Source organism: Carassius auratus, chromosome 37 (assembly GCF_003368295.1).
Source record: "Carassius auratus strain Wakin chromosome 37, ASM336829v1, whole genome shotgun sequence".
NCBI classification, from domain to species: Eukaryota; Metazoa; Chordata; class Actinopteri; order Cypriniformes; family Cyprinidae; genus Carassius; species Carassius auratus.
This window is the reverse complement of record NC_039279.1, coordinates 6,421,889-6,448,622: the sequence shown is the minus strand read 5'-3', so window position 1 is coordinate 6,448,622 and position 26,734 is coordinate 6,421,889. Positions and strand designations below refer to the sequence as shown.

The 26,734-nt window shown below is 35.0% G+C and overlaps 1 protein-coding gene across 1 annotated transcript; it reads left to right on the top strand.

Annotated features, from left to right (window-relative positions):
- The first annotated feature begins 501 nt into the window (after positions 1-501).
- LOC113055996 (inward rectifier potassium channel 2-like) lies at positions 502-6,870 on the top strand. The gene is made up of 2 exons (XM_026222424.1): positions 502-705; positions 3,430-6,870. Exon 2 carries the CDS (start codon positions 3,675-3,677, stop codon positions 4,956-4,958), a length of 1,284 nt encoding a protein of 427 aa, XP_026078209.1. The 5' UTR covers positions 502-705; positions 3,430-3,674; the 3' UTR covers positions 4,959-6,870.
- The last annotated feature ends 19,864 nt before the right edge of the window (positions 6,871-26,734 follow it).

Genomic DNA, 26,734 nt, shown 5'->3' with positions numbered 1-26,734 from the left:
TACATGTGTGTTACAGTGTAACTTACTTGACTTTTCAGTTAATAATTTTCACAGCGAAACCGGGCGAGATTTGGGCGAAGTCACCTTTCGATTATATTTATGACTTGTAAACAAATAAAGACCGTATGTTTTGTCGAAATAATGCCAGACATTGAGAAAAATCGTACTGCTGCTATGGTTACCTCCTCAGGCGAACGCGGTTTGTGTTTGTCAGCGTCTGTTTAGTCCACTGTAACTGTGGTGGTCGCTGAAATGTTGTTTGAAAACTCTGCTGACACATATGCACACTTATGAAAGAATAAATACTTTTTAGACTCCCACAAGCTTTTGTTTTGGCTTCCATCGGGGGGATTCAAGCCTTAATTCGCAAGGCGCTGTGGTTCCGTGTTCACTTGCTCTCTCCAGTCTGATTGTTTTAGCCGCGCGTGAATCATCGGATTGGCCGGTTTTAAGAGAGTGGGCGTGGCCAGCTGTTGCGTGCTGTTTAAATGGGTTTGAAGCCTAGAAGGAACAGCACATGAGTTACCGAACGCCGCAAACAAGAGGAGAAACGTGGACATTTATGTTCTTATGCTTCATTTAAAAAACTGTTAATACGTTGCGCGGAGATAATCAGATCAATGAGAAGACAGTGTGGATATTAAAACCATTCGTGGGATATTTTTATATATGAAAACTGTTTCGTGTTCATTTACAAATGACTAGGTAAGGTCGCAAATATATTTGCTGAGATATTTTATGCAATTGTAAATAAACCCGGACTGTCTGACAATGTTAAGTGTTTTGTGCTATACGTTTTAATTTGATTTCATTAAGAATGTTGTGGCTCATTTGACTTTTGATAGCAGACAGTCGCGTAGTTTGAGAACACTGTTGAGTGAAAGTCTATTGGAGACACATTATGTCAGTAAAAAATAAAAATAACAACAACAAAATCCCTGGGAAGCATATCACGTAATCGAACAGTCTTAGTTTGAGCTGACATTTAATATTATTGATAAGTGGAAGCACTGAAAGAGATTTCACATGATTTTTTTATGGAATGGTAACAAGATATTAAAATCTATTTATCGATTTTGATTTTCTCTGATGATAAATACACAAGGTGACACCACATCCTGAGTTTCTTATTACTTTATACATGTATTAAGTAGTTATTCAAAAGAACGAAACTTGAAGAAAAAATGTCTTTTCCCTCCACACCTGTTGACTTCTGCCTGACAGATTTGCCTTATAAAAGGAACATGTTTTACTGCATATGTATGTGCATGTAACACATGATGTTAAATATTATATAGCCTATTATTGTTCTTCGTAGTCTATTCTATTTAACTCTATGTTGCTAAGTATGCATTTGTCTAATATATTTGGAGCACAGTTGTGCTCAGCAGTTGTCAGGCGGCTGACAGACACAGATCCGCTTTTCTGCCTTAAACACTCTGAGACTTTCGATTGGCAGCTACTGTCAGGTCTATGCATGCCACAGTTTAAACTGTTAACAGTGATAAAAGGGTAAAAGTAACTTCCCTAAAATATGCAACCATATTTAAGGAATATTAATCCAACTTAGAACACTCAAAAGAATGTAGACTTTTGTGTAACATTTTCCATTGGTCCTCACTGGTCCACGCCATCAAAATAAACACCTTTAGATATAAACACTGTTATATTATGTTTCATGTAAGAAATAATGGCATCTATCAACCTGCTCTTTATCTTAATGTCTTAATGTCCTGTGAAAAACATGTATTTTGTAAAACCAAAAGAAATGAACAGCTTACGTTTGCTGTAGACGGCAGACATATCCTTACTAGTAAAAAATAATGTCATTTCTGTTTCAATACAAATATACTATTTTCTCATGTTCTCTCTTCGTCGCTTACTGTCTTTTCCCTCTCTCAAATCCTTTTGCATTCCATGCATCTGCTAAATAAGATAAAATGAGACATTTCTTTTCAGTTATGGTTGCTAAGAACATTGAGGACAGAATAGCTTTAATGAGTAGTGTTTTAGCCCTCCCCAGGGAATTGTCACAGGGCTGTCATTATACTGCTGAGAGAGAAGATGAGGTCCCACAGGACAAGCTCTCAAGTCAACAAGCCTCGTCTCAGTCCCTGCTCTGCACCCTACAGCAAACCAGTCTTAGCTTGTTTTTACTTTTGCTGATATTTAAGCAATAGTTCTGTATATGTTATGTACTTTGAGACAGTATTTGAAGAGGTTGGGCACAAGAAAAGATTTGATCAGAATGCATGCCTTTCTCCACTGACTAAATTAGTTTTTCCTGTGTGACTCTTAAAATGTCAAAAATCCTTTAGGGAACAGGTCTTATTTTATAGCGCAGTTTTTCATGGAAAGGATCGGCTGTTTCAGCTTTTTACCTGGAATACCTGCAATGACCTTTTTGTGATGATTTGTGAATATCCTGTAAGACACTCTTTAAAAGCATTTTATTATTGTTCAGTACACTAAAAATAGATAACATGTGAAATATATGGAAGGTGTAATAAAGGTTTAAAGCAGAGCTTTCAGGACACCAGTCTTGATTATAGATGAGTTTTTGGCAATTTAAATGAGGGCATTGGTAAGAGACATACGTGACTGAACATACGTGACTGAACAAAACAATTTTCCATTCACCCTTACCCTGATTAGCACAGTATGTGAAAACGGTATTATTAATGGTCTTCTGGGCAACACTATATGAGAGATCACATAAACAGACATGGCTTTGACCTGGCATTAACAAGTGATGTGGTGCACTACCTGGAAAATGCCATTGTATTTAAGAAAATTACAAAAAAAAATATTTGATTGAATTAAATTGGCAAAGGTGTTGATGCAGGTGATAATGAGACTGAAATTATGACATGATATACAAACCTTTGATGTTGCACAAGAAAATTAAGGCAAATTAAGAATTATCTTTTTCAAAATCTGGACAATAGTACTGATGATCAATAATAAAAAATACAATGAAAAAATCTCACAAGCAGACACGAAAGTTCAGTTGTTACTTCACAGCCTCATTTCACAGCCTCACTGATGATTAGTCCATTTTGAGTGAAGTCTTGTTGGCTAACGCTGCTGTTTTTTTCTCAATCTGAAAGGAATGGTCTGGGTCCTCTTAAGTTTCAAAGTATGAGTTTTTGATTAAGCACATACCATGCATCAAAGTTAGTATTATTTCATGGGATCCTAAATTCAGATGGAAATGTTAACATTATGATTTAATCAGTGTACAAATTTATCAGTACAAGCTAAGACTTGCATGAGAATGTGTGAGAATTATGTGCATCACGTTTGGTCTCAGAGGCATGTGTGTTAGATTCAAAATTTCAGTTCAGTTAATGTTCAGAGAATGTTGCGTCTACAGTCTTTGCCAGTTAATGTTAACCTTAACATGATCTCGTTTCTTCTTTCTCACAGGACGTTTGATCGATGATATCACCAGAGCAGATGAGAACCGAGTGATCACCCTATCCTTGGCCCTTTCTATCAATCAAAGGTCCAACGGGAGCAAAGAGACGCCTCCTGCGTCCTGCTCTGAACAACCCCATTTCCTGCTTGTGTTGGTCCCCGTGAGTGTTTCAAAACTGTTTCTCCAACGCTTTTTCCAGAAACTTAGACTGTTTTCCAAAGCAGAAACAGCACAGACCTCCCAGATTGAGGTGATGGGAAGTGTGCGGGCCAACCGCTACAGCATCGTGTCATCAGAGGAGGACGGTATGAAGTTGGCCACTGCTGCGGTGCCAAATGGGTACGGTAATGGGAAGGGTAAAGTCCATACCCGTCACCAGACCCAGAGCAGGTTTGTCAAGAAAGACGGACACTGCAATGTGCATTTCATCAACGTCAGCGAGAAAAGCCAGCGCTACCTGGCCGACATCTTCACCACGTGCGTGGACATTCGCTGGCGATGGATGTTCTTTATCTTCTGCTTGGCCTTCCTGCTGTCGTGGCTGTTTTTTGGATGTATCTTCTGGTTGGTTGCAATATTCCATGGAGACCTGGAGAACGACGGTCCCAAGTGTGTCTCCAACGTCAGCACATTTACAGCTGCCTTTCTCTTCTCTATTGAGACACAGACCACTATCGGCTACGGTTATCGATATGTAACAGACGAGTGCCCCATCGCGGTGTTCATGGTTGTATTTCAGAGCATAGTGGGCTGCATCATTGATGCCTTCATCATCGGTGCTGTCATGGCTAAGATGGCAAAGCCCAAGAAGCGGAACGAGACCCTGGTGTTCAGCCACAATGCCACAGTGGCCATGAGAGACAATAAACTGTGTCTGATGTGGAGGGTGGGCAACTTGCGCAAAAGCCACCTGGTAGAGGCTCACGTTCGAGCTCAGCTCCTTAGATCTCGCACCACAGCTGAGGGAGAGTTTATCCCTCTAGACCAGATGGACATCGACGTGGGCTTTGACAGTGGCATTGACCGCATCTTCTTGGTGTCACCGATCACCATCGTCCATGAGATCGACGAGGAGAGCCCTTTCTATGACATGAGCAAACAGGAAATGGAGAACTCTGACTTTGAAATCGTAGTTATCCTGGAGGGCATGGTGGAGGCCACAGCCATGACCACCCAGTGCCGCAGCTCCTACGTGGCCAGTGAGATCCTTTGGGGACACCGATTTGAGCCCGTCCTCTTCGAGGAGAAAAACTATTACAAAGTAGACTACTCTCGCTTTCACAAGACCTACGAAGTGCCCAGTACCCCGCTGTGCAGCGCAAGGGAACTTGCTGAGAAAAAATATATCCTGTCCAGCTCAAATTCTTTTTGCTATGAGAACGAGGTGGCCCTTTCAAACAAAGAGGAGAAAGAGGAAGGGAACGGGGACATCCTTGGCCCTGGCGGGACAAACACAGACACTAGCTCAGACTCAGATCATAGCCAGGCCACCATTCCCTTAGAACCACGGCCTCTACGGCGGGAATCTGAAATATGACTGTGCAGAACTAGTGAAAAGGTTTTACAGACAACTCTTCATACAGGCACACTGCGCTGAACTGAGCCCCTCGCCAAGGCAGACTCAAGCTAACGGTACAGTTACGAGGAGGAATCAAAAAAAACTGTACAAGAGTGTTCTTAAGAATATGCATAAATAAAACAAAGCATACAGGCACTGCACAGCTAATGAAGAATGCACATTAAGGGAGGAGAAGAGAGAGTTCCCCAATTAGGTTACACTACCTTTTTAGACCATTGCTTCTGAATGACGTGAAGCCAAGAGCATGTACAGTAACTGGTTGGCAAAACTTGAAGATGAGCAGGCATGTGTCCATGTGCAGTGTCCAACGATGTAAGAATGATTCGAGTCCAGACCAATGTTTTCAAGGTAATATCAATATGGAAAATTTTGTCAATTGAATTAGGCATTTTGAATAGCTACGAAAAATAAAAGCTTAATATTAACAAAATAAAATAATAACAGTTTCTAGAAATAACATCATACAAAAAAAAAACACAAAAAAAACAGCCAGGAGTGTTAGGCAATGTCTTAAGTATCATTTAAAAAGTCCTGTTCAGTCCTGTCTAGTAACCGTCTACCGTTTTCCTTTCTATTTAAGTCCACTGGCCTTTTGGGTATTTATGGAACAATCTTTCAGGGGGCTAAGGTGGGTGACCTCTATTTGGGAAAACAGACAACTCTGTGTTTGCTCTTTAAAAAAGCAAAAAACATTAAGTTGTAAGCCCTCAACAGTACATTTCAGGTTATCTGAAGGGAGAAATGCACAGGAACATGCCTGATATATATATGCGATATATATTGGACAGGGTCTTTAGATCAGTATCAGAATGAGAATCACAGTCATCATGTCCGCACGGACAAAAAGAGTGAACATGTTAATGAATGTCTTTCTACAAGTGCTGCTATGTTGCATATTATAGAGTTTTAGACTTAAACCAAAGAGTATTCAAAATGATCTTTCATAAAGAATGCATCAAATTATTTTATTAGATGTAGGACAATAGGACAAGTAATGATGTGGAGTAAAAAGTATATATATTTGTAAGTGAAAAAAATATTTTTTTTCGTTTGCTTACGCACATGTATGGTTTATTTTTATTGAATATTTTCTTATTCAAAGCCAAATGTGTATAAGACAAAGACTATGAATAACAAAACCCATTGGAAATAAGAGCTACAGGTTAGGCTACCTTATTTTCAAACCCTCCTTTCGATCCCATAACTTCAGTGTTACTGTAGTTTAATGCTACATGAGTGTTCGGGTTGGAAAATCTTGCATAGAAAACCTTTAGATTGAAGGTTCTATTTGCATTGATTACATATAGTTTCATTTACACATTGTGTGGGTGAATAATGGTTGAACGGTTTGGGTTTTATTAGAAAGAAATGGGACAGACAACAAAATCCACTCTCCCTTCTGACTGTAAACCTCTTTAATAATTCATTATTTCTCAATCAACTCTAACCTCTTGTCTTGCCTGACAAACTGCAATACAACCCCAATGACTTGTTTGGCAGGTGTACCAAGGACTGGGTATGTAGGACTAGGCAATTAGACTGCGATCATGGTACTGTGATCCAATGACAATCAGAACACAGAATCTGAGCTCAGATCCGCACTTGCACACGAAATGTGCTCCTTTGTTTGAGATGTTTGATTATGATGTATATACCTTGTCTCCTCTCACCCTTGCTTTTTCTTAAATACCTGAAGTAACCCAAAACAGCCACTAGAGCATCTTCTCCGGAAAGCTCTATAAAAGGAGACAATAAAATTAGGGCATATTTATTTAGAAAATACTGTACATTATGCAGCTGTGTTAAACATACAAAAGAGTATAAATTGCTATCAGTGCTGTTTCATCCGAGGTTTTTTTTTTTTTTTTTTTTTTTTTTTTGGCATGTCAGTTTTCAAGAGACACTTGATAAACAGCCAAATATGCAGTGCACCTGGTTCTCACCGGGCTACTGTTAGCTTGTTTAAAGTAAATGCTCCTTTAAATGACTGTGAGTCTATAGGCAGCGTTTCTTTCTCTTTGTTGTAAATATCCCCATACTTTATGCAGTCGTTTTTTTTTTGTTTTTTTTTGTATCAGTCTTCCCTATTGTACTGAAAGAAAACAATGGAATGTACAGATTTTTCTATTATGATTAATGTTATTGATGTTTCTGTTATAATAATTATTATTGTAATTATTATTGTACATTCTATTTTATTTCATTTGTTTTTCAATAAAACAAGTTTAAATGGTCAAAAGTCACTGTGTTCTTCGACTAACATGGATTGGTACTGTAAGTTCTTTAAAAAAAAAAAAAAAAACACTGGAAAGACTAACCGTAATACATAAAACAAAGATATACAGCTAAAATGTTATACAGACAACCAAAACTGCTATAATAATATATAGTTTTTAGACATCCTCAGCTCTTCACCAAAAAAAAATAAGTAAAATAAGTTATAAAAAAAGTTTTTTATATATAATGATAATAAAATTACAGCTTGTCTTGTAAACTTTTTACTATGCCTTCATTAAAATATATGTGAATAAATAGAATGCCTTTAGTTAACTTAAGTTAAGTTTTACCTTGTCACAGGCCCGGATTATCAATCTTACAATAAAAATAATAACAATAATAATAAATTGTATGATCAGTTCATGTCTGAAAATGATTTTAATAGTTTTTAACCAACCATTTAGCACCTAATACATAAATGTATGAAAATATTTTGAAATAGTATATTTTGGATACATCAAATACAAGCTATGAAATTATACTTAGCAAGACAAAAGATTCAAATGTAATATCCACCACAGAATGTTATAAAATGCCAGACATCTTCAGAAATGCATCACTGATGGATATTATTAGTAAATAATTAAAATAAATTAGACAGTGAAAAGCGTCTTTTAAGAGAGTTATGTCATAAAAGTGTAGGACTAAAAGTGCTCATAGCTGAAGAATTTTATTTGCCAACTCAACGAATCCATGTCTTTCCATGAATTTTAGGAGACACTCTTCTGTTCATCAAAAATGTCTTCAGAGGTCAGTTGTATCTCAGGGCAGGTCAAGGCAACAACTTACATAAAATTGCTTGTTTCCGTGAGATATAAAGCTGAGGCTAATATCATGCACAACAATTCACTAAATTCATTCCTTTTAACTCAAAGCAGCTCTTTGCAACACCTGTATAAATGCTATAAAGTAAAGGTGCTTCACGATGACATAGAACAACCTTTTTGTCCAAATGGTTCCATAAAGATCATTTAACATCTAAAGAACCCTTTAGTTTCACAAAAGGTTCTTTGTGGCGAAAGAATGTTCTTCAGAATACGTTAAAAAAAGGTTAGGACCTTTAACTGAGTGGTTCTTTGTGGAACCTAACATGGTTCTTCGATGACATCGCAGTGAAGAACATTTTAAGCACCTTTATATAATAAGCTAAAGTGAACAGAAGTATTACAGATAATGTTAAGTGAAAAGCAAATGGGCAACTGTCACTGAACTACTGGGGTTGACATCTAGAGCTTTTAATGCTTTAAAAATGATTTCCATCAAAGCGTCATTTCTGTTTTCATAGTGCTACTCACTTTAAAGGACTCATCACACCTCTCGCACTAGATCTCTGTATAACCCACCACCATCATGTCAAGATGAGAAATACCAGTTTGTCAGGGAAAGGAAATGAGATCTTTAGTAATACCAAATAGGGATGACAATCGTGCTCTGCACATCCAGGGCAAGATTTGTGTTTAAGAAAAATGATGGAGAAACTAGATTCAGATTGGTGCCATGGAAAATATCTTTATACACAGGCTTTGACTGACATATAATGTCAGCTGAGGTAGCCTGGATTTTTGGAGAAATGGAAAAGGAAGGAACTAAGTGTGTGTGTGTGTGTGTGTGTGTGTGGGCATGTTTTTGTGACATATCAGGACACAACTCTGTATAATGACATGGGTATGACACAGGTATTACAAGGAGAGGGTGACTTATGAGGACATAAGCCATGTCCCCATTTTTCAAAACGCTTATAAATCATACAGAATGAGTTTTTTTGAGAAAGTAAAAATGCACAAAGTTTCCTGTGAGGGTTAGGTTTAGGGGTAGGGTTGGTGAATGGCGATAGAATATACAGTTTCTACAGTATAAAAACCATTACGCCTATGGGATGTCCCCACTTTTCACAAAAACAAACGTGTGTGTGTGTGTGTTACCTACTTAACCATATTGTGGGGAGAAATTTGTACACAGAAGTTAGCAAAACCTGACCAAATTGCCAAAAACCTCCATTTGGGGACGTCCCATTTGTAAAACTGATATAAAAAATAAAGTTAACAAAAGTTTTTTTTTTCTTTTTTTTCTTTTTCTTTTTTTTAATTGTAAAAATGCATAAAGTTTTCTTTGAGGGTTAGGGGTAGGGGAGGAATTTGTTCAAAAAGTATATAACTATCTGAATATAAAAACCAATAGAAGTCTGTATAATGTCCCAGTGTGTGTGTGTGTGTGTGTGTGTGTGTGTCATCTCATCAGCTCTGTTCATTAGCAGATTGTCTGATGATGTAGATAGGGACAGGAAGAATTATGCAAAAGAAGGACAATGTGAAAAAAAATAATGTTTTCTTTGAGGTTTCTGGCCAGGAATTACTTTTTGTATAATATTAAGTTTTTTTATTGTTGCTGTTGTTGTTGTTTGACTGCATTAGTGGTAAAGATGAATTACGTAATACAAGACCACTAAGATGTTGTAACTCAGTCCTTGGTCTTAAATCTTGGCACTGGATATTGCATTATTTCTCTTCAATATTCCAAAACTGTTTTAAACATACATGACTAGTACACTACCTACACAACAAAAAGTAATAAAAGCAAATGCAACAAAACAAACCAGCAAAAAGTAAAAAAAAAAAAAAGAAAGAAAGAAAACCACGCAAGACAGAAATGTTATCCTTATTAATAATCTGAATTAGTTTTTATTTTAATGTTTCCTGTTTTCATTTTAATTTTAGTTAAAGTTTTAGTGATTTAATTGTTATTCTATTATTAGTTTTTTTATGTCTACTTTTCAATATTTTATTTTTTTTATTTCAGTTGTGAAAATCATGCAGGCAGACTGTAATTTTACAGAAATATTCTACATATTACTTTAAAAAGGTCACAGAACATAGTTATTTAACTGAAACTGAATATTAAATTGTCAAACAGTTTTAGATGTATGTTGAATTCTATAGTAAATTGTGACAGATTTAGATTTGTATTAAATTGTAAAACAACTTGTAAAACCAGAAGCCAATAATATATTGCAAATGCACAAATATTTTTCTATGAACAGTAGATGCAATGAATTATGCCAAGCTGTAAGATTTAATTTGAATGAAGGACAAATTAAAAAGGTGTAGTATTAATATGAAAGAAAGTTTAAAGAGCATATGAAAAATTACTAAATCTCACACAGAGTGTAGACTCTAGATCGTATGGGACAGGCTGTTACTGTACAATGGTGGGAAAATAAGGAATAGGGTGTCAACCCTTTTCCGCTCACACTATTTAATATTCCATTTATTTATTGAATTATTAATTTAACGCGGTGACCAGGAAAGGCGCTTTGAGTCGGGCTTCCTGTTTGAAGGGATCACATTGTTGGGCGAGATGCATGAGTAACACTGCTTAGTGGGTGATTTTTTTTCCCTCCACTTTTAAATCTCCACCCGTGTTTTTTTCGATTTTTTTGTGTGAGTCGAACATGCTGCAACAAAGGTTTTTTTGTTGTTATTTTTGTTTAAGCTCCTCTCTTTAGATTGAAAATTCCATATTCTTATGTCAATTACAGGTCTGCATCAAAGCAACCCAATAAGATAAATAATGAATTATTAATGATGAGATTTGATGCATTTTTATTATTTAACCATCAATACCCGACCTCAAGTATATTTAAAACATGATTTTGCCACAAAAAACAAGTAAACAGTTTCCTTAAGTTGTTATGCTGTTTAACAAGTAAACATCCTCATAGTGTATGGAATAAGTATTTTAATTATATTAGATTAAATTTTAGCATAATTTAATTGCATTAGAATATATGCATTTATTAATTTAAAAATATAATTGTGTTAATATAAAATTCTCTGTTTGCATGTGTTTTCTGCATTGTTTCAGCTTTTTAATATAGCAAATATGATGCAAATGCAAATACAAAAACAAATTATTATACTATCATAATTTATAGTAATATTCATTAGCCTATTGATCCTGTACATTTTCTAGCAATCATGGCAGCATTAAAGTATCGCTGCTATGGTACTAAAGTATACTGCCTAAAGTACGTTCTGCTGCATCCTCCACAACTCAGTGCTCAGAATAGGCCTGCAAGAACAAGGATTGCTAGCTATTTGTGTTCAGCACTAATTTTGTTACATTACATGATTTGGATAACTTCTTTAGAGAGCATGTGCAAGTAAACAGTGTTATAAGTTGGCACAGTTTCCCTCCAGTATGTTTTCACGGCAGAATGAACCTTTGTATCTCAAGAATATCAAAGAAAATGTTTTTATTCAAGATATGACCCGTTTAATCATTTTTTGAAAGGAATCTAACCAACAACCATGAAAAGGTTAATGAATTTAAGGTTTGATTCATCTAGAAGTGGATCTGTGTGTATCAGTCCACAAACAGGTAATTTCTTTTAAGATTTTATGCCCAGCTGTGATCTAAAGGGAGGGTAAACAATGCTGAACTCAACAGGCCCCTGTGCAGGCAACACAGAACAATCCATGTACCAAACTATCACCGGAAAAAACTTTCCAACAAGCCACCGTCTGGGAAATTGCTCTATCAGAAACCGCAAGCTCTGCTGTAAGCCTGTGATCCTCATGCTGTTGCGTTTGTTTGTTGAGCACACTATTCCGGTTTCACACGATCTCCCGCTCTGCAGAAGCATCCTTGAAAAAAATTAATAAAAAAATAGCTGAAACCTGTAGTGCAGTTTCAGGTTATAAAAAGTAAGCAATAAATGACAGGGCATGAAATAATTATACGAACAGTATCAATATGGATCTGAACAATCAGTGCTTTTTGAGCTGATATTTCAACAAACAGTCAATAACCAAAAGGTAATTTGTGAGATTTTTGCATTTTTGCTTCTAACAATTAACATTAATCATATTAAGTAATATCAAACAATTAATAATGTCAAATAATGGACATGTTAATATCAAATATCTCGATTTGTCAAAAAACGTAACACACACACAGAGAGAGAGAGAGAGACTAGATAATTGAAATTAATATGTAAAACTGTTTCTCAGTTAAACCAAAAATACCATTTTGAAATCTAAAACATTCTAAAATGGAATTCTAAAACAATTTCTTTCTTTTTTTCTGATGTAGGTTCTCTGTTAGAAGTGTGTCATTTTTAGCACCTTTCTCAGAAACCCTTCTTTTAATACCGTCTGCTTTGGTTTTTCTCTCTATGGCCTTAATGGCATGTCAGCAAGCTCGCTTCTATGCTATATTTTTTTGTAAATTTTTATATTTTGCCACAACCTGTGATATGGGTGCAACATATTTTCTCTGAATATTGATAGAATGAAAAACAGCTGTTGAGATGAATAATGTAACATTTAATACACTTGTATAAGGGAATGTTGCCTATAACTGGGATGAATAGCATATGATGCAACCATGCAAATATTCATGAGATGACCTAATTACTCAAACTTTCACAGAATAGTAGGTACAGCCCTGTAGCCCTGCAGCATTTGATGACGCAACATCAATTCCATAAAGTTTCTAACATCTGCTAGGTGGATGAAGCCCCAGGCTGCAAAGTGTGTCCTTCAAAATGGATTTTAGTGGTACTTGCAAAATGTCACACGAAAATGGATTAATATAATAGTTTTTCCTCCAGAAGTTTGCTGGTCATGGAAAAGCAGTGTTGAATTTAAGGTATGGTACCAAAATGCTTCATAAAGAACTTAACCTTAACCAGTTCCAAAAGAAAATGATACCCAGTTTTACATATATGCCCCCAAAACCATGCATTTCATTTTAAAGCTTCCATTATAAAGGTCAAATGCACTGCTGCCCACACTTTTCATTTCATGTTCCGCTCTGCTCTGTTTTACAGCATCCTGTTAAACGGATAAAGACCAAATATTTAGCTCTGGCTAAAAACCTTATAGCTATATATATATATCAGTTATAAAAGCAGATGATACCTGGATAATTTTTACACTTGACAGTACATGACAGCCTCATAAAAGAGGACATTGAGAACATTTTTGCACCTTAAATGGATATGTCTGTGGAATTTCACTGTGTTCCCTTCAATCAGATTCAAAGAAACCTTGAAAGACATTACGGTCTAGAATGTTAATTTAATGGGAAAATATTGTGTTTAAAATCCATACATACGATATATAATACTTTTTATACAATGAAAGACAGACAGACAGACCAACAGACAGACAGACAGACAGATAGATACAGTAGACAGACAGACCGACCGACCGACCGACAGACTGATAGATAAATAGATAGATAACATAATGACATAACATGTGACATAAAAGTCTCAACACAATGTCCACGTTGACACAATGACCTTTTTATTTTTTATTCTCAGAATTCAGAGAACAAAGATCAGAATTGTAGACGTAAACTCAGAATTGAAGAAAAGTAAAAGTTCTGAGATTATATCTTACACTTCTTTTTTTCTCTCTCAGCATTGCAAGAAACAAAGTGAGAATTTTTAGCCTTTTTTATCTAAAATCTTAATCTTAAAGGTTTTCTTTTTTAGTGGGGGTTTGGTTTCCATTGAGACTTTTTCAACTCCGTATTCTATAACAAGATTGAGGCTAGATAGACTGTATACAGTTATCCCTAGCTGGTTATAAAGTTCAAGTCTGTCCCACTAAAACAGCCTGTAGTATTTCAGCAGGACAGGGCATGTTTGTAGACAAACATCCTCATGTTTCCTCTCCTGTGTCGGACAGAATTAGCCCTGATGGACAGGAGATAGACCTGGCGCATACAGACATGACCTTGACAGGACAATCACGCAGGGTGAAGCAGAGTTCAGGCCTTTAGCAGCTGGTTCTCTGGAAGTCGCTTACATTTATAAACAGCAACATTTAGATGTGGGATAGATTATGAATCCATGATGCAGAAATGATTTTGATTGGTATTTTCAAGTCAGTGTTATTCAAGGGATGGGAAGTGTTTTAGGTCAAAATTTTCCATGAAAAACAAGGCATGTCTGATTATAATTTCATTTTGAGACTTTTTGTGGCTGCCACTACATTCTTTCAGTAGTTCAAGAGAACAGTTGTGATGGCTCTCGGTGTCCACTGACCTGCGGGCTGGAACGAAGACTTGACATAGCGTTTATCTGTCCATACATCTTCTGATCTCACTGAGTCATCTCTCCCATCTCCTGAGTCACAGGGTATTGTTGGTGAAGAGACGATGAAGTTGTATTTTTCCATTCATCTGTCCCACTAATACTCCTGACTGAAATAGATCTGGGAGAATTTAGTCAGCGCTGGGCAGCTGCAATATTATAGCTCAAGAGTTAATCCCACATATCTTTATAGTCTGATACAGATACTGGAGATTGTGAAATTCCAAACTTGAACGCACATCCAGGGTGTTTTTTTCTTTTTCTTTTTCATATCAGTCAGCTGGTACTCATTGGTCTGTTTTTTTTTACCCCATCACCTTGAGAGCTTTCATCTGTTTTTTATCAGGACAGTGGAAATCATCTTTGCTTTTAACTCATCAGTGTATATTAATCTTGATCATAGTTCAACCACTAGACAGGGCTGAATGGGGACTTAAATAGCACAGTTTGACCTGTGCTCTTTATTAAAAAATCACCACTTATTTGAGGTAAAACAGCTTACTATGGGGTCAATATTTTTAAAATTAAGAACAAATTACCATTGATTGTACGGTAACTCTTCCAGGAACGTTTTTCGTGGTAAACATACAGTAAGAACATTCATTTAATAATACATTTCTTAATAATAATAATAATAATAATAGTTCTCCATAAAATGAAAATGAATTATTCACCTTCATGTTGTTTCAAATCTGTAAGATTTTTTTGTTCATTGGAAAACAAAAAAAGATAATAACTTTTTTTTCACGTCCATACAATAAAATCAGTTTTGTTTTTTATCCTTAACAACAGGCAATGTTGTTTTGAATTTGTTTTGTTTTTTTGCTTCGTTTGTTTTTTTCTCGAGTCTTGTGCTTTTCAAGTACTTGAACTCAGATGCATTTAGCACAAATTCCTTTGGGAATCCGTGAATTTTATATATTTAAAAAAATTAGGCTACACTTTGAAAGCAATATAAGTTCATTTGAATAAAAGTTTCTGCCAAATGCATTAATGTAATACATGTTAAGAATGTCCTGTATAGTAGGGGCCGTTCCCTTATGTAAATTAAAAATGGTTTTATTGTAGTAAAAGTATGGTAACCCTGTTTTTTTGGCATATTTATTGCCATTTATATTGCCGGTTAAACAATGGTTAGTGTAGCAAAACCATGGTTAATTAACGGTTTAACTATAAGCAAGGTTGTTGTTTTAGTAAAACCATGGTTCATTTTTGTAAGGGATGCTTCACGTTTTTTACTAGAAGTGTGTCTGTTTCAGTTCAAGTATTTATGCTTTGGTTTAACCAGAGCAACAGTAAGTGTTTGACAGCATCTCCAAAACAGCAGAATAAACACTGTTGTCATGTCTCTCTCCTCATCCTGATCTAGTAACGCTAGATGTACTTCAGGAAAACAGAAATAAATCTTTTGTCATGACCATTTGGTCCCATGGTCTAAAAGCTTGTGTTTTTCGAACTGCAGAGTCACTCAGAAGGACAGATCATGTGATGTCCTGCAGCTCCATCGCCGTCTATGTGCACAGCCCCAACCACGAAGAGCCATCATCATCATCATCATCATTATCATTATCAAGCTTGCGCTAATTTAATCCGGCCACCCTCCAGTCTTATTTTAGAACATGACACAACCCCCTTCCTACTCCACTGGTGAGATTATATGTGGCTAATTTATCTGCTCTACTTTTTTCAAATTTGTTTCCTATTATAGCTGTAATGTAAAAATAATAATAATCATTATTATAATTATAAAACACAGTAATGGAGCATAACAAAAAATAACAAACACAGTAATGTGTGAAAAGCACGTTATGAAGTAAATAGGAAGCACATCTGCCTTAGTGACTAAGCAGCATGTTTAATAAAATGTGTCATGTGCAGCTCAATTCCCAGAATGTAAAGACTATAAAAAACGTATGAGCAGTTATTAGATTATGTATGAGTGTTTGCAAAGACATGACATTTATCAACATGTTTTCAAAGGCCTTGTTGCCAAGGGAGAAAAATCAAAAGCATCAGAAGAACATCACTTTTGCTGCAGGCACATAAATACAAGACACTTATTCGGTCCTTGGAAACCTGCTTAGGAAAACCACCTGTTGTACTCGTAAACAAGATTATGAAACATTTTATGTCTGAGTGCACTCTTCCTACCAAGTTAGGATTACACAGCCTTAAGTGTGGTCTGATTTAAAATAGCCCTGTCAGAGCAGTGATTTGTTCCTTACATCAGACACGTTGCCGACACTGATGTATGGATGGATGCAGAGTGAATGACATAAACCAACCTGTTGCACTCCATCTCCTCCTCGTCTGCGGTAAGTATGTGAGATCTCCAGACTTATCTCTGACTGTGACACATTGCATTCATGCCCACTGGGCTTTTCCTGCGGTTAGTAATAGCTGTTATTACAGCAGATTGCTAATTGTCACATGGTATATTTGCAAGAAATGAATGTTAATTTACTAATTGAACTGTAAATTGTAAGCATAAACAGAATTTTGCACATGGAAAGAAATATATATATATATATATATATATATATATATATATATATATATATATATATATATATATATATATATATATATATATATATATATATATATATATTATATAAAATCAGGAATGCTTAACAAAAATGTAAAGGGATAGTTCACGGATAAAGACCAGGTTTGCAATAGACTTTTAATGGCATGAATTTTGTTTTTTTTGTTGTTTTTTAGGTAAATTATGCCTATAATTACCATATCTGAAAGATATATAATGGAGTAAACAAATAAAGATCTTCTATGCTTCTCTTTGAAGCAGGTAATTAATTGTAAGTTGCTTATTGCACTGCAAAATTTAAGCACAAACAGAAATATTCACATGAAGAAATATTCTATATTCTAAAAACTCTAAATACTGATGTGAAGACTTGATAAATGCTACAATAGTTCATTACAATACTTGGTGATTGTTCACCCCAAAATAAACATTTTGTCCTTGTTTACTCACACTTGTGTTGTTCTTTTTTTTTTCTTCTCTGGAACATATTTAGAAGATAGTTAGAAGAATGATAACTTTCATCATGTGAACTTTCAAAATACTGACATTGTTTGTCCAAGACATAGGGGTGTGCAATATTTTAAAGGGTGTGCAAAATTTTTTGTAAATAATTAGCTAACTGCACTGCAAATTTTAAGCAAAAACATACGTATTAATATGGAAATAAACACTTTAAAAAATGCTTACTCTCCAGTGCCTAGGGGAATTTAAAGGTATATTTCACCAAAATGAAATTTGTTATAATTTACTCACCCACATGACAATCCAAACATGTTTGACTTTTTTTTCTGTGTAACATAAAGAAGATATTTAGGTTAATGATCACACATTCATTCATTTATTTATGATTTTTTTTTTTTTTTTTTTTTTTTGCCATGTACAGGTTTGTAAATACTTTTGTGGGCATGCAAATAATTAGGTAAACTGTGTCTTCAATTATTTTCATACAGTATATTTAATTTATCTAATAGATTAAACTAAAAAAGATAAAAATACATTTCAATCTTTTTCTTTGAAACAATAATTGGCATCAAGTCTATGCCGTGTCTATGGTGTGTAAACCGGTGGCCAGACCCATGACAGCTGGGCTCACAGAGCCAACAGTGTGGTTGAATCACGTCAAACAAGAGGGATCATGAAGGGTCAGGAATTTCATGAACAATAGGAAGAGCTTATTCTGTCTGCGAGAGCCTGGCATGCTTTTGATCGAAATACAAAATGAGGATGTGTTTAGTCCAACAGTTGTTTGGTTGTACAGGTAGCAGACAGTTATTTTCATACTGGTGTTGATTAGCTTTGGACTGTGTAACTTCATTTTTTTTCTTCAAAGAAAAGAAAAAGCATTTTTGTAGTATTTTTGTGATTTGCAACACACTTGCAAAATTCTCTCATCATGACTCAGATTACATCTTGTGATAAAAACCAGACAAAGGCTAAAGAAAGTATCTCATACAAATGAATCTGATCTCTGGGATGGATCTGAAAAAGATCTACGGCAGCTATCAGCTCAATCTCATGCGCTAGAGTTGTTCTTTTCTTTTACATGGCTCACTGCTCGCAGACTAAATGTTTAAAGTGAAAACAGATTCATCAGCAATGAGGGACTGGTATTCATCCTGCCCAAGTGATGCAACAGGACCTGACTTACAAAACAAATGTTTACTACACATCTAAATAAGCCTATGAATTTAATTTGGAGGTGGAAGCATTGTATATTGGCACCATATGACTGGCGTCTGCACTGCATTAGAATATAATGTATGGGCCTAGCATATGGATTAATAATTTTAATTAATATTTGTTGCTCCAGGCTTTTAACTAATAAAATACATATTAAATTCATCTGATTTATTTAAAAAATCTGAATTTGTATATTTTTCTGCTCAAAAACAGAAGTGTATAACCATTCAGTGGTTGTAATGAGGAATTCTTGGCAAAAAACAAAGTTTAAGCCCACAATTTTACATGATTAAAAATTGACATGAAATAAATTGCTATTGACGATAATAATATTTTCATTATAAATTATTAGTTTGCAAATATTTTGTGCACTGTTGATTAAGAATAGTAATGAAAAAAATATATAATATTTGAATTGGTTTATGAGGAGACATAGTTATCTGTGTAATGATGCATTAGTGCGAAATATCATCCAGTTTTGTTAAGTATAAGTGAAAGATTCAGAGAAATATTAAATTGTCTAAACCAAAATCACTTGAATGCACATCATGTCATAATTATGATTTCTGAACTCACATGTAGGCAATTCCCAGGAACTCTTGAACTTGCAGGAATGCCATGAAAGTCTTCATTTCCAGGAACTTTGCATATGCATTTAAAAATGTGATTTCTTAAAGATTATAATGCATGGCCATTCTTATTGTTTTACTTTGCTGCTTTACTCAAGGTGATACATGTAAAATCTTTGCATGGGCTATTCCCGTCAGTTTGCTGACAAGTTTTTTTTTTTTTATTTATATGAGGAGGATACGCCATTCCCAAAGTATGCTTACAGTAACTAAGCATCATTTTGGAAAACCCTGCCACTAATCTGAGCTGCCCTTAAACACTGACCCCCAGCTGACCTCGTATATAGCACATTAGCATGTGTGAGTTCTTTATGCGACTGTATCGGCTATATACTGTGTTGTATGTTAAGGGCTGCTCAGTTGTAAATGCATGTCTATTTATAATTGTAGGTGTGTATGTGTCAGTCAGTGTGAGAATTTATCACTTCTTTCTCACATGCGTTGGCAGAGTCTGAGCTGAGCTCCATTTGACATCTGCAGAATTCTGCGCATCTCTCAGCACACTCTATAATTTTGGAGACCCACACACTCTTTCTTCAACCTTCTCTCTTGGCCTCTCTCTCTCTCTCTCTCTCTCTCTCTCTCTGGCTTTGATATCAAACAGGATTACCCACAATGCATTTGATACTTTTAACAATAGTAGCAACAGTCGCTTAGGCCAGAACAGGTGCAAGTCAGTACTTAAACCCGAGCTTGGATAATGTCAAGGACATGCAGGTTTCTCGGTCTATGCGTGAAGCCATTCTGGAAGGATTTTGAGCAATGAACTTGTCTTTCCAACGCTGGCCATCTCGAGCTAATGCAAAGCTGACAGACTGATCCTCAATGACAGTAAACAACACGTAGGTCAGGCTGCTGGGAGACTGCCTTTGTGTGACTACATTAGAAGTTAATAAACCTCTCCCAACCAAGGCAGGACTTGAGGCTTGAGGTTACCCTATACCTACCCATACCTTAAAGTAGTATACTTTGAATTTATTTTATTAAGTATATTTAAGTAAAGTTCAAGTATATTTTTATATTTTTATGTAGCAAGTATACAAATATCAGTGTTCTAGTAGTAGACTTGTAAGTGTACTGTTTAAATACTCCATGGGACTAAATTGGCCCACTTTCTAGTATATAAAAGTATACTTTAAGTATAACGGTAGCAAACTTTGAGTACACAACTAGTTTACCTTTATGCTTGTAGTTTGTACTGCAATTACACTAAAAGTGAACTTATAGGTTTACTGATAGTTTATTAATTAAATACTTTGTACATTTTGAAGTATACTCTCAGTAAACAACTAGTTTAGTAGTTTTATACTGTAAGTATACTCATACTCAAGTTTTCTTCAAGTGAACTTCACATCATACTTAAAGTATAATACTATGTCCCTATTTAGGTTTTAATTTGTATATATTTTTTTACATGAAATCTGAACATCCAAAACATCAAAAGAAAGAACAGGGGATCTGCTTTTAAACAAAAACATTTTATTCTAGCTTCATGCCTTCTTTTTTTAAACACTTTAAAGTGGGTACGTTTCATAAAAAAGAAAAAAGAAATCACATTTTGAACAAAAAGCTGAAAAATAGACTATGAATTGGATTCAGAATGATAATCAAAATGTAGATGGAGTCAATCAACACCCAAAAAGCTTGACTGTAATTATTACCTCTTCATCGGTTGACATTTTATTCCATAACATTACAGTTTTGATGCTGTTTCATGTCAGATGATAGTGTTACATGTGTTAGTATAGATACAGATCTGTTGTTTCTTTTTCTTCCTCACTTGTGTTTTCTTGGAAATTCTGTACAGAAGATGTGTACTAGCGCCCTCTACCATATAATAATAATAACACGGATTCTTGGAGCACAAGTATAGTTAAAATATATTTAGACATTTTGTAAGTATAAGTCAAGTATACTTAAATGTCATTTTAAGAATATTTCTAAGATGTACATAAAGCCCATTTCTGAGAAGTACATAAAAAGTAAACTAAAAGCATACTTTCCTATTTTTAGTTTAAAAGAAGTATAATAATAGCACAATTGAACAAACTTATTTTTCATAAGGGTACACTACAAATGCTCTCAAATAGAATATCATTATGGAGTAACACAAAGTACACAAACATATGCTTTGAGGTTCATAAATAGAACAATTAATATGCAACATGTATAGGCTTTAGTCAAAGTTTAAATGCAGGATCTCCAGCCTTCAGCGTTTGACTGCGAAAAATTTAATTACATTACATTGACCTAGAGTTGTGCATACTTACTTAACCTAGCAATAGTATCTTGGTCTGAGGATTTATGTTAAGTATATTATTAAAATTAACTCCATCATATTCATTTCAGTAAAAAATATATCGTTTTTTCAATAAAAAATATCATTTTAAAACCACAATGAATGAATGCATGAATGAATGAATAGGAATGAAAATAATAAAGAATAAAATAAATGTAAAATATTTTAATAGCTATGGAATGTATAAACACACATACATATGTCAAAATCATCCGACCAGTCACAGACGATGCTTTCATGCTTGAGAAAAAAAAAAACAACAACTAAGAAATAGTTTTAAGACATTCAAGCAAAATAAATAAATAAATAAATAATCCTGTTAATTGATACAAATTGAATGAGAGTATGTCAGCCAATGTCAATATGTTGTGCGAAAAAGTGATCAGGTTAAATCTGGTTCATTGGGGTAACAAGAGCTCAGTGCAAAGACATGATATGGGAAGGATGAGGCGTGGAGAGAAAACAACAGCTGTAGCGAGGATGGGATTGTTTTGGAGAGTAAGTTCAATGTGCCAGGAGTCTGGCAAACATCTCCGATCACACCTTTTGTGTGGCCATCTCACCAGTTTCCTAGGTATATCATCCAGCTCAGACACTGCCGGTCTGCAACAGACATACTTTATATGACAGCTGCCAACATGGAAACATTCCCAACACATACTACCGTAGGTGTTGCTCGGGGTCCTGAATGAAATAAACAAATAAATATGGGTGAAATTTCTTTCATTGTTCGCAAAACAGCTACTTTTCAAAGCGCTTCAGCGTCAGATGAGCATTTACTAAAATGTCAACAATTTGCATTTCAATGAGATGGCATTTGCTAGTGGCATAGAAACAGAGTTTCCACTGAGCATCTTGAATGATAAACTTGACACATATGTATTCATGTTCAAACTGACTCACTCCCACTTGTGCACGTCTTTGTTACTGTGGAAAATACATTGATAGTATCGGAGCACCAACAACTGTTCTGCCAGCTAATTTAGAGTTCCTTAGAGACTGACTTAACCACCGGAGAGAGGCAGAGAAAGCGAGAAAGTTGATACTGGTTAAAGAGACACGGAGGGAGATAAATGTACTGATGTTCAGATACAAGAGACAGAGAAAGGTAAAGGTAAATTAACCGATACAGAATACAGAAAGAAAGAAAACTAATAGAAATTGATAAAAGGGTTTGGGAGTGATGTATGAAGAGATGACCGAGGCATCTGGATAATAATTATATGAATAAAAGAATAGGTCAGCTTTGAATATCTGATAAGCCCCGAGTAAAGCCTGGGGTTTGTAATTACATACAAGCATGAGAACAGGCCTGCACATGTTTTATTCAATTCTTTGATATGATCTATATATGTTACAGGTCACTTTTTCATACACATTCTATTCTAAAAGTCATTAACTCAATATTAAAATTACTTTCCTAATTTAGTGGGGGAAATAGTCTATCTGCACACTAATGTTAATGCAGTTAAAATGCAATTACTTATCATTTACATACAAGATATCAAATAATATCTCATCTGTTTCATGTTGTCTTCTAACACATTTGCTGACCATTTGAACCCCATTCAGTTAAAAAATGTTCTTTCTGTTCTTCAGCTGTGTGTATGAGCCCATTGTGTAGGTGTAAAAGAGACACACAGGCCATCTCTGGACCACCTCACAGATGTCAGTGAATCATCATCTGAATTATTTTCGTCATTGGCTCTGTGCAAAACCACCACCAAATTAACCAAAGCCTCCTCCATACTCTTCAACCAATTAGACATCCAATAATAGCATAGACAGCGCCACAGCAACACACAGTCTGCAGTGTTTAGGGTTGAGGAGTGGGTGGGTAAGAACAAGGTGAGGTAAGCATAATAACTATAAGAAGTCACACGTGAACTAATGATGCACCTAAACTTGAATGACAATGCTGGATTATGTAAAGCAAAACTTTTCCTACGTACAAATCTTGCAGCAAACAAGTCACACAGACATATTCACACTTGCAAACACACACTTATGTTTGGCAGATGAGAACAGGAGTGTCTTGTTCACTTTTTGGTAAAGTGTGCCTACTTTCCAGGTCTGAGGTAGATTAATGGTGACATGTCAAGCGGTTTTAAGCACTAATGGATTGGTGTGAGTGTTTGCTCCTAACACCTGACCTTCCACTGGTGCTCTCACCATCAACTGAATCTTGCTTCCACCACATCCCCCACCCTCCCCCAATACACACACAACCATAGCAACAAGCCTCAGAGGAGGTCAGGTAAACACTGCACTCACCAGCCCTCTCTCCAGGGGGAGAGAGAGAGAGGGAGAGAGAGAGAAACTGTGATGATAAGTCAAGAAAGAGGCAGGTCTGTGAAAGCGCTTTAATGGCTTACATAATGCATAATGCCACTTTTTAGCTGAGTCATAATAACTATCAGTTTGAATGCTGTATTTGACCTGTATACTTTTGATGCCTGCCATTTACACGCAGTTTGATAAAAAAAGAAAAAAGAAAAGAAAAGAAAAAAAGGTGCAAATGTAATGCATGATAATCATTCATGATGAGTTTTGCAGTCCTTTTCAAAAACAGAAATGCATAGGAAAGCACATACTTTTTTGAGGGGGGTGGGGTGTATATTACAAAGCACAACACACACGTACCTCGAAAATATAGTGTAAAGCAAATATATATTGGAATTAAACCACAATTGTAAATAGTTTTGTTTTATCATATTTAACAGGTCAAATAGTATATAAAAACATAAAAGTAAAAGATTTTTTTTAAATAATTAACACTTTTAATCAACACTAATTAAAAAAAAAATGCATTCAATTGATCAAAAGTAAACAAAATAATTGTGTAAAATGTACAAAAGATTCCGTTTCAAATAAATGCTGTTCTTTTGAACTGTTTTTAACTGAGAAATGTTACTTGAGCATCAAAATTCTGAATAAACAAAAATTTGAAGTATATTAAAATAGAGAACAGTTATTTAAAATTATAATAACATTTCACAATTGTACAGTACTTTAATCAAATAAATGCAGCCTTCATGAACATACAAGACTTTATCATAACCATTCAAAAAATCCAGCTTTTAAATAAATATTATTTATTTATTATTTAAATTGTAAATATATATATATATATATATATATATATATATATATACACACACACACACACACACACACACACACACACACACACACACACAATCTCTAATGTTTGGATGTAAAAATATTTTCCGTGTGGCCTTTGGACCCTGTTGCACTTGAGATTGTAATTGACCAGTCTGAACTGGAATAAGCTGCATTGTAAGTAATCATATCTGTCAAATGACAATTCTGCTGATATTAACAGCTCACTTAAATTTTCAATCAACTGATATCTAAGTATGCTATATTAATTTCCTTTTTGAGTACCATTAGAAAATGAGAATAATAAAAACCTTAAGTAAATGTTTGCACTGCAGGTCATTGTAAGAAGTGTGGCAAATGGATTGAATTTATTGATACCCAACACCATGGTGTGTAACTGCAGTATATCACATTTCATTGGAGACAATCACACCACTGAATGAAAATTTGCTTTTTAAAGTAGGTGGCTCCAGAAAGTACAGTAAATAGGGATAACATATTTTGCACTGAAACACATACATACACCAACTCAGCAAACACTCTGATGAGATCCAACTTATTTACACAAGTCTCTGTTGATAAATGAAAGAGCTTTTCCATGTAAAACAGACCAACACACACCCCCTAAGTTAATGTAATCTGTAAATGTAATGTAAACCTCAGACTGTGTATAGAGAATCCCATTAGATAAGAGCAGTGCTCGAGATGCTATAAAGGTTGGTTTTCCACATCTAATCAGCGAGCAGGTAACAGGAGAGGTCAAAGAACACAGCGCTTCCCTGCATTAGCGTCCGTGTCTGTCTTTCTCTGTTGAAATACACTATCGAGTCCCCTACTTGTGCTTTCATGTGGAACAGCTTCCTGGGACCTTGCAATACATGAGCAAGCGTGTGTGTTTGGAGGGTATAGGATTCAAATGCTGATGTGAAAGGGAAATTGAGAGAAGACACAGTTTCATCTTAATTAAATGTTCACACACCATTACTTTCCATTAGTTTACCTTCTTCTGCATTATTAAATCTGCATTATTTCAAAGTCACTAATCACTGATATCTATCTATCTATCTATCTATCTATCTATCTATCTATCTATCTATCTATCTATCTATCTATCACAATTGAAATTATTAATTTCTTTTCATATTATTAAATTTGAATAATTATTACACTTCAAACTTTTGCAAAGTTTTGGACCACCACTGTTTAACATATACATAAAAAATATATAAAATGCCACCTTTTTTTAAGGAATGCTATAAAATAAGCTCTATTATCAAAGCTGCATTGTTTCAATATCACTTATCCAAAGGAATATACAAAAAACAGTTGTGTCTATACACACACATATATATGTAAATAATGTAATTCCAATTATTCTATTTTTATTAAATATATATGCAATTTACATTTACAGTTTACATTTTCATTTCAATCTTTTGCAGACTTACTAAAATACAAAATGTACAAAAGATATCTTCACCTCTCAATTTACAACAGTAGCCCTTGATCACTGATTACGTCAAACATTCATTCTAATTTGCTAGCTTCCATTCTTCTCATTATAAATTCACTTTTCTTGCTCCTCAGTTTCCAAGAAAGCCACTCACTTCTGCGAATGCCAGTAGAGTTTTTATTTGCCTACATTGCAGTCATTTCCTGCTATCATGCTTTATTTTTTTATATATATATATATATTTTTTTTTTTAGTCCCACGAAAGTCTAACAGAGAATCACATAGCTTAAGAAATCTTTTTACATTGTCCACAAGGATTTAAAAACAAGAGCAGCATAGTTCTGGAGAACATCACTTTAAGTGGTGTGCCCACACAATAGTTAAGAGGTGCTCAGTGCAATTTCTGTCATGCCATATCCCGGCAAACATTATTAGTATCTGAAAGACTTCAGTTTTGTTTAATAATGTTGCATTTACTTTTTGCCAACTGAAAAATGTAACAAATGAAAAATGGCAATGGCGCAATGATACATAAGACATTATAGGGTTCATTTTTAAGCATAAATCTGCAATGACGTTATCTGAAGGGTTTCACTAACCCATCCTGTCACTTCTGCCAT

Coding starts and splice junctions, on each gene's coding strand:
- LOC113055996 (XM_026222424.1), top strand. CDS start 3,675: ATGGGAAGTGTGCGGGCCAACCGCTACAGCATCGTGTCATCAGAGGAG.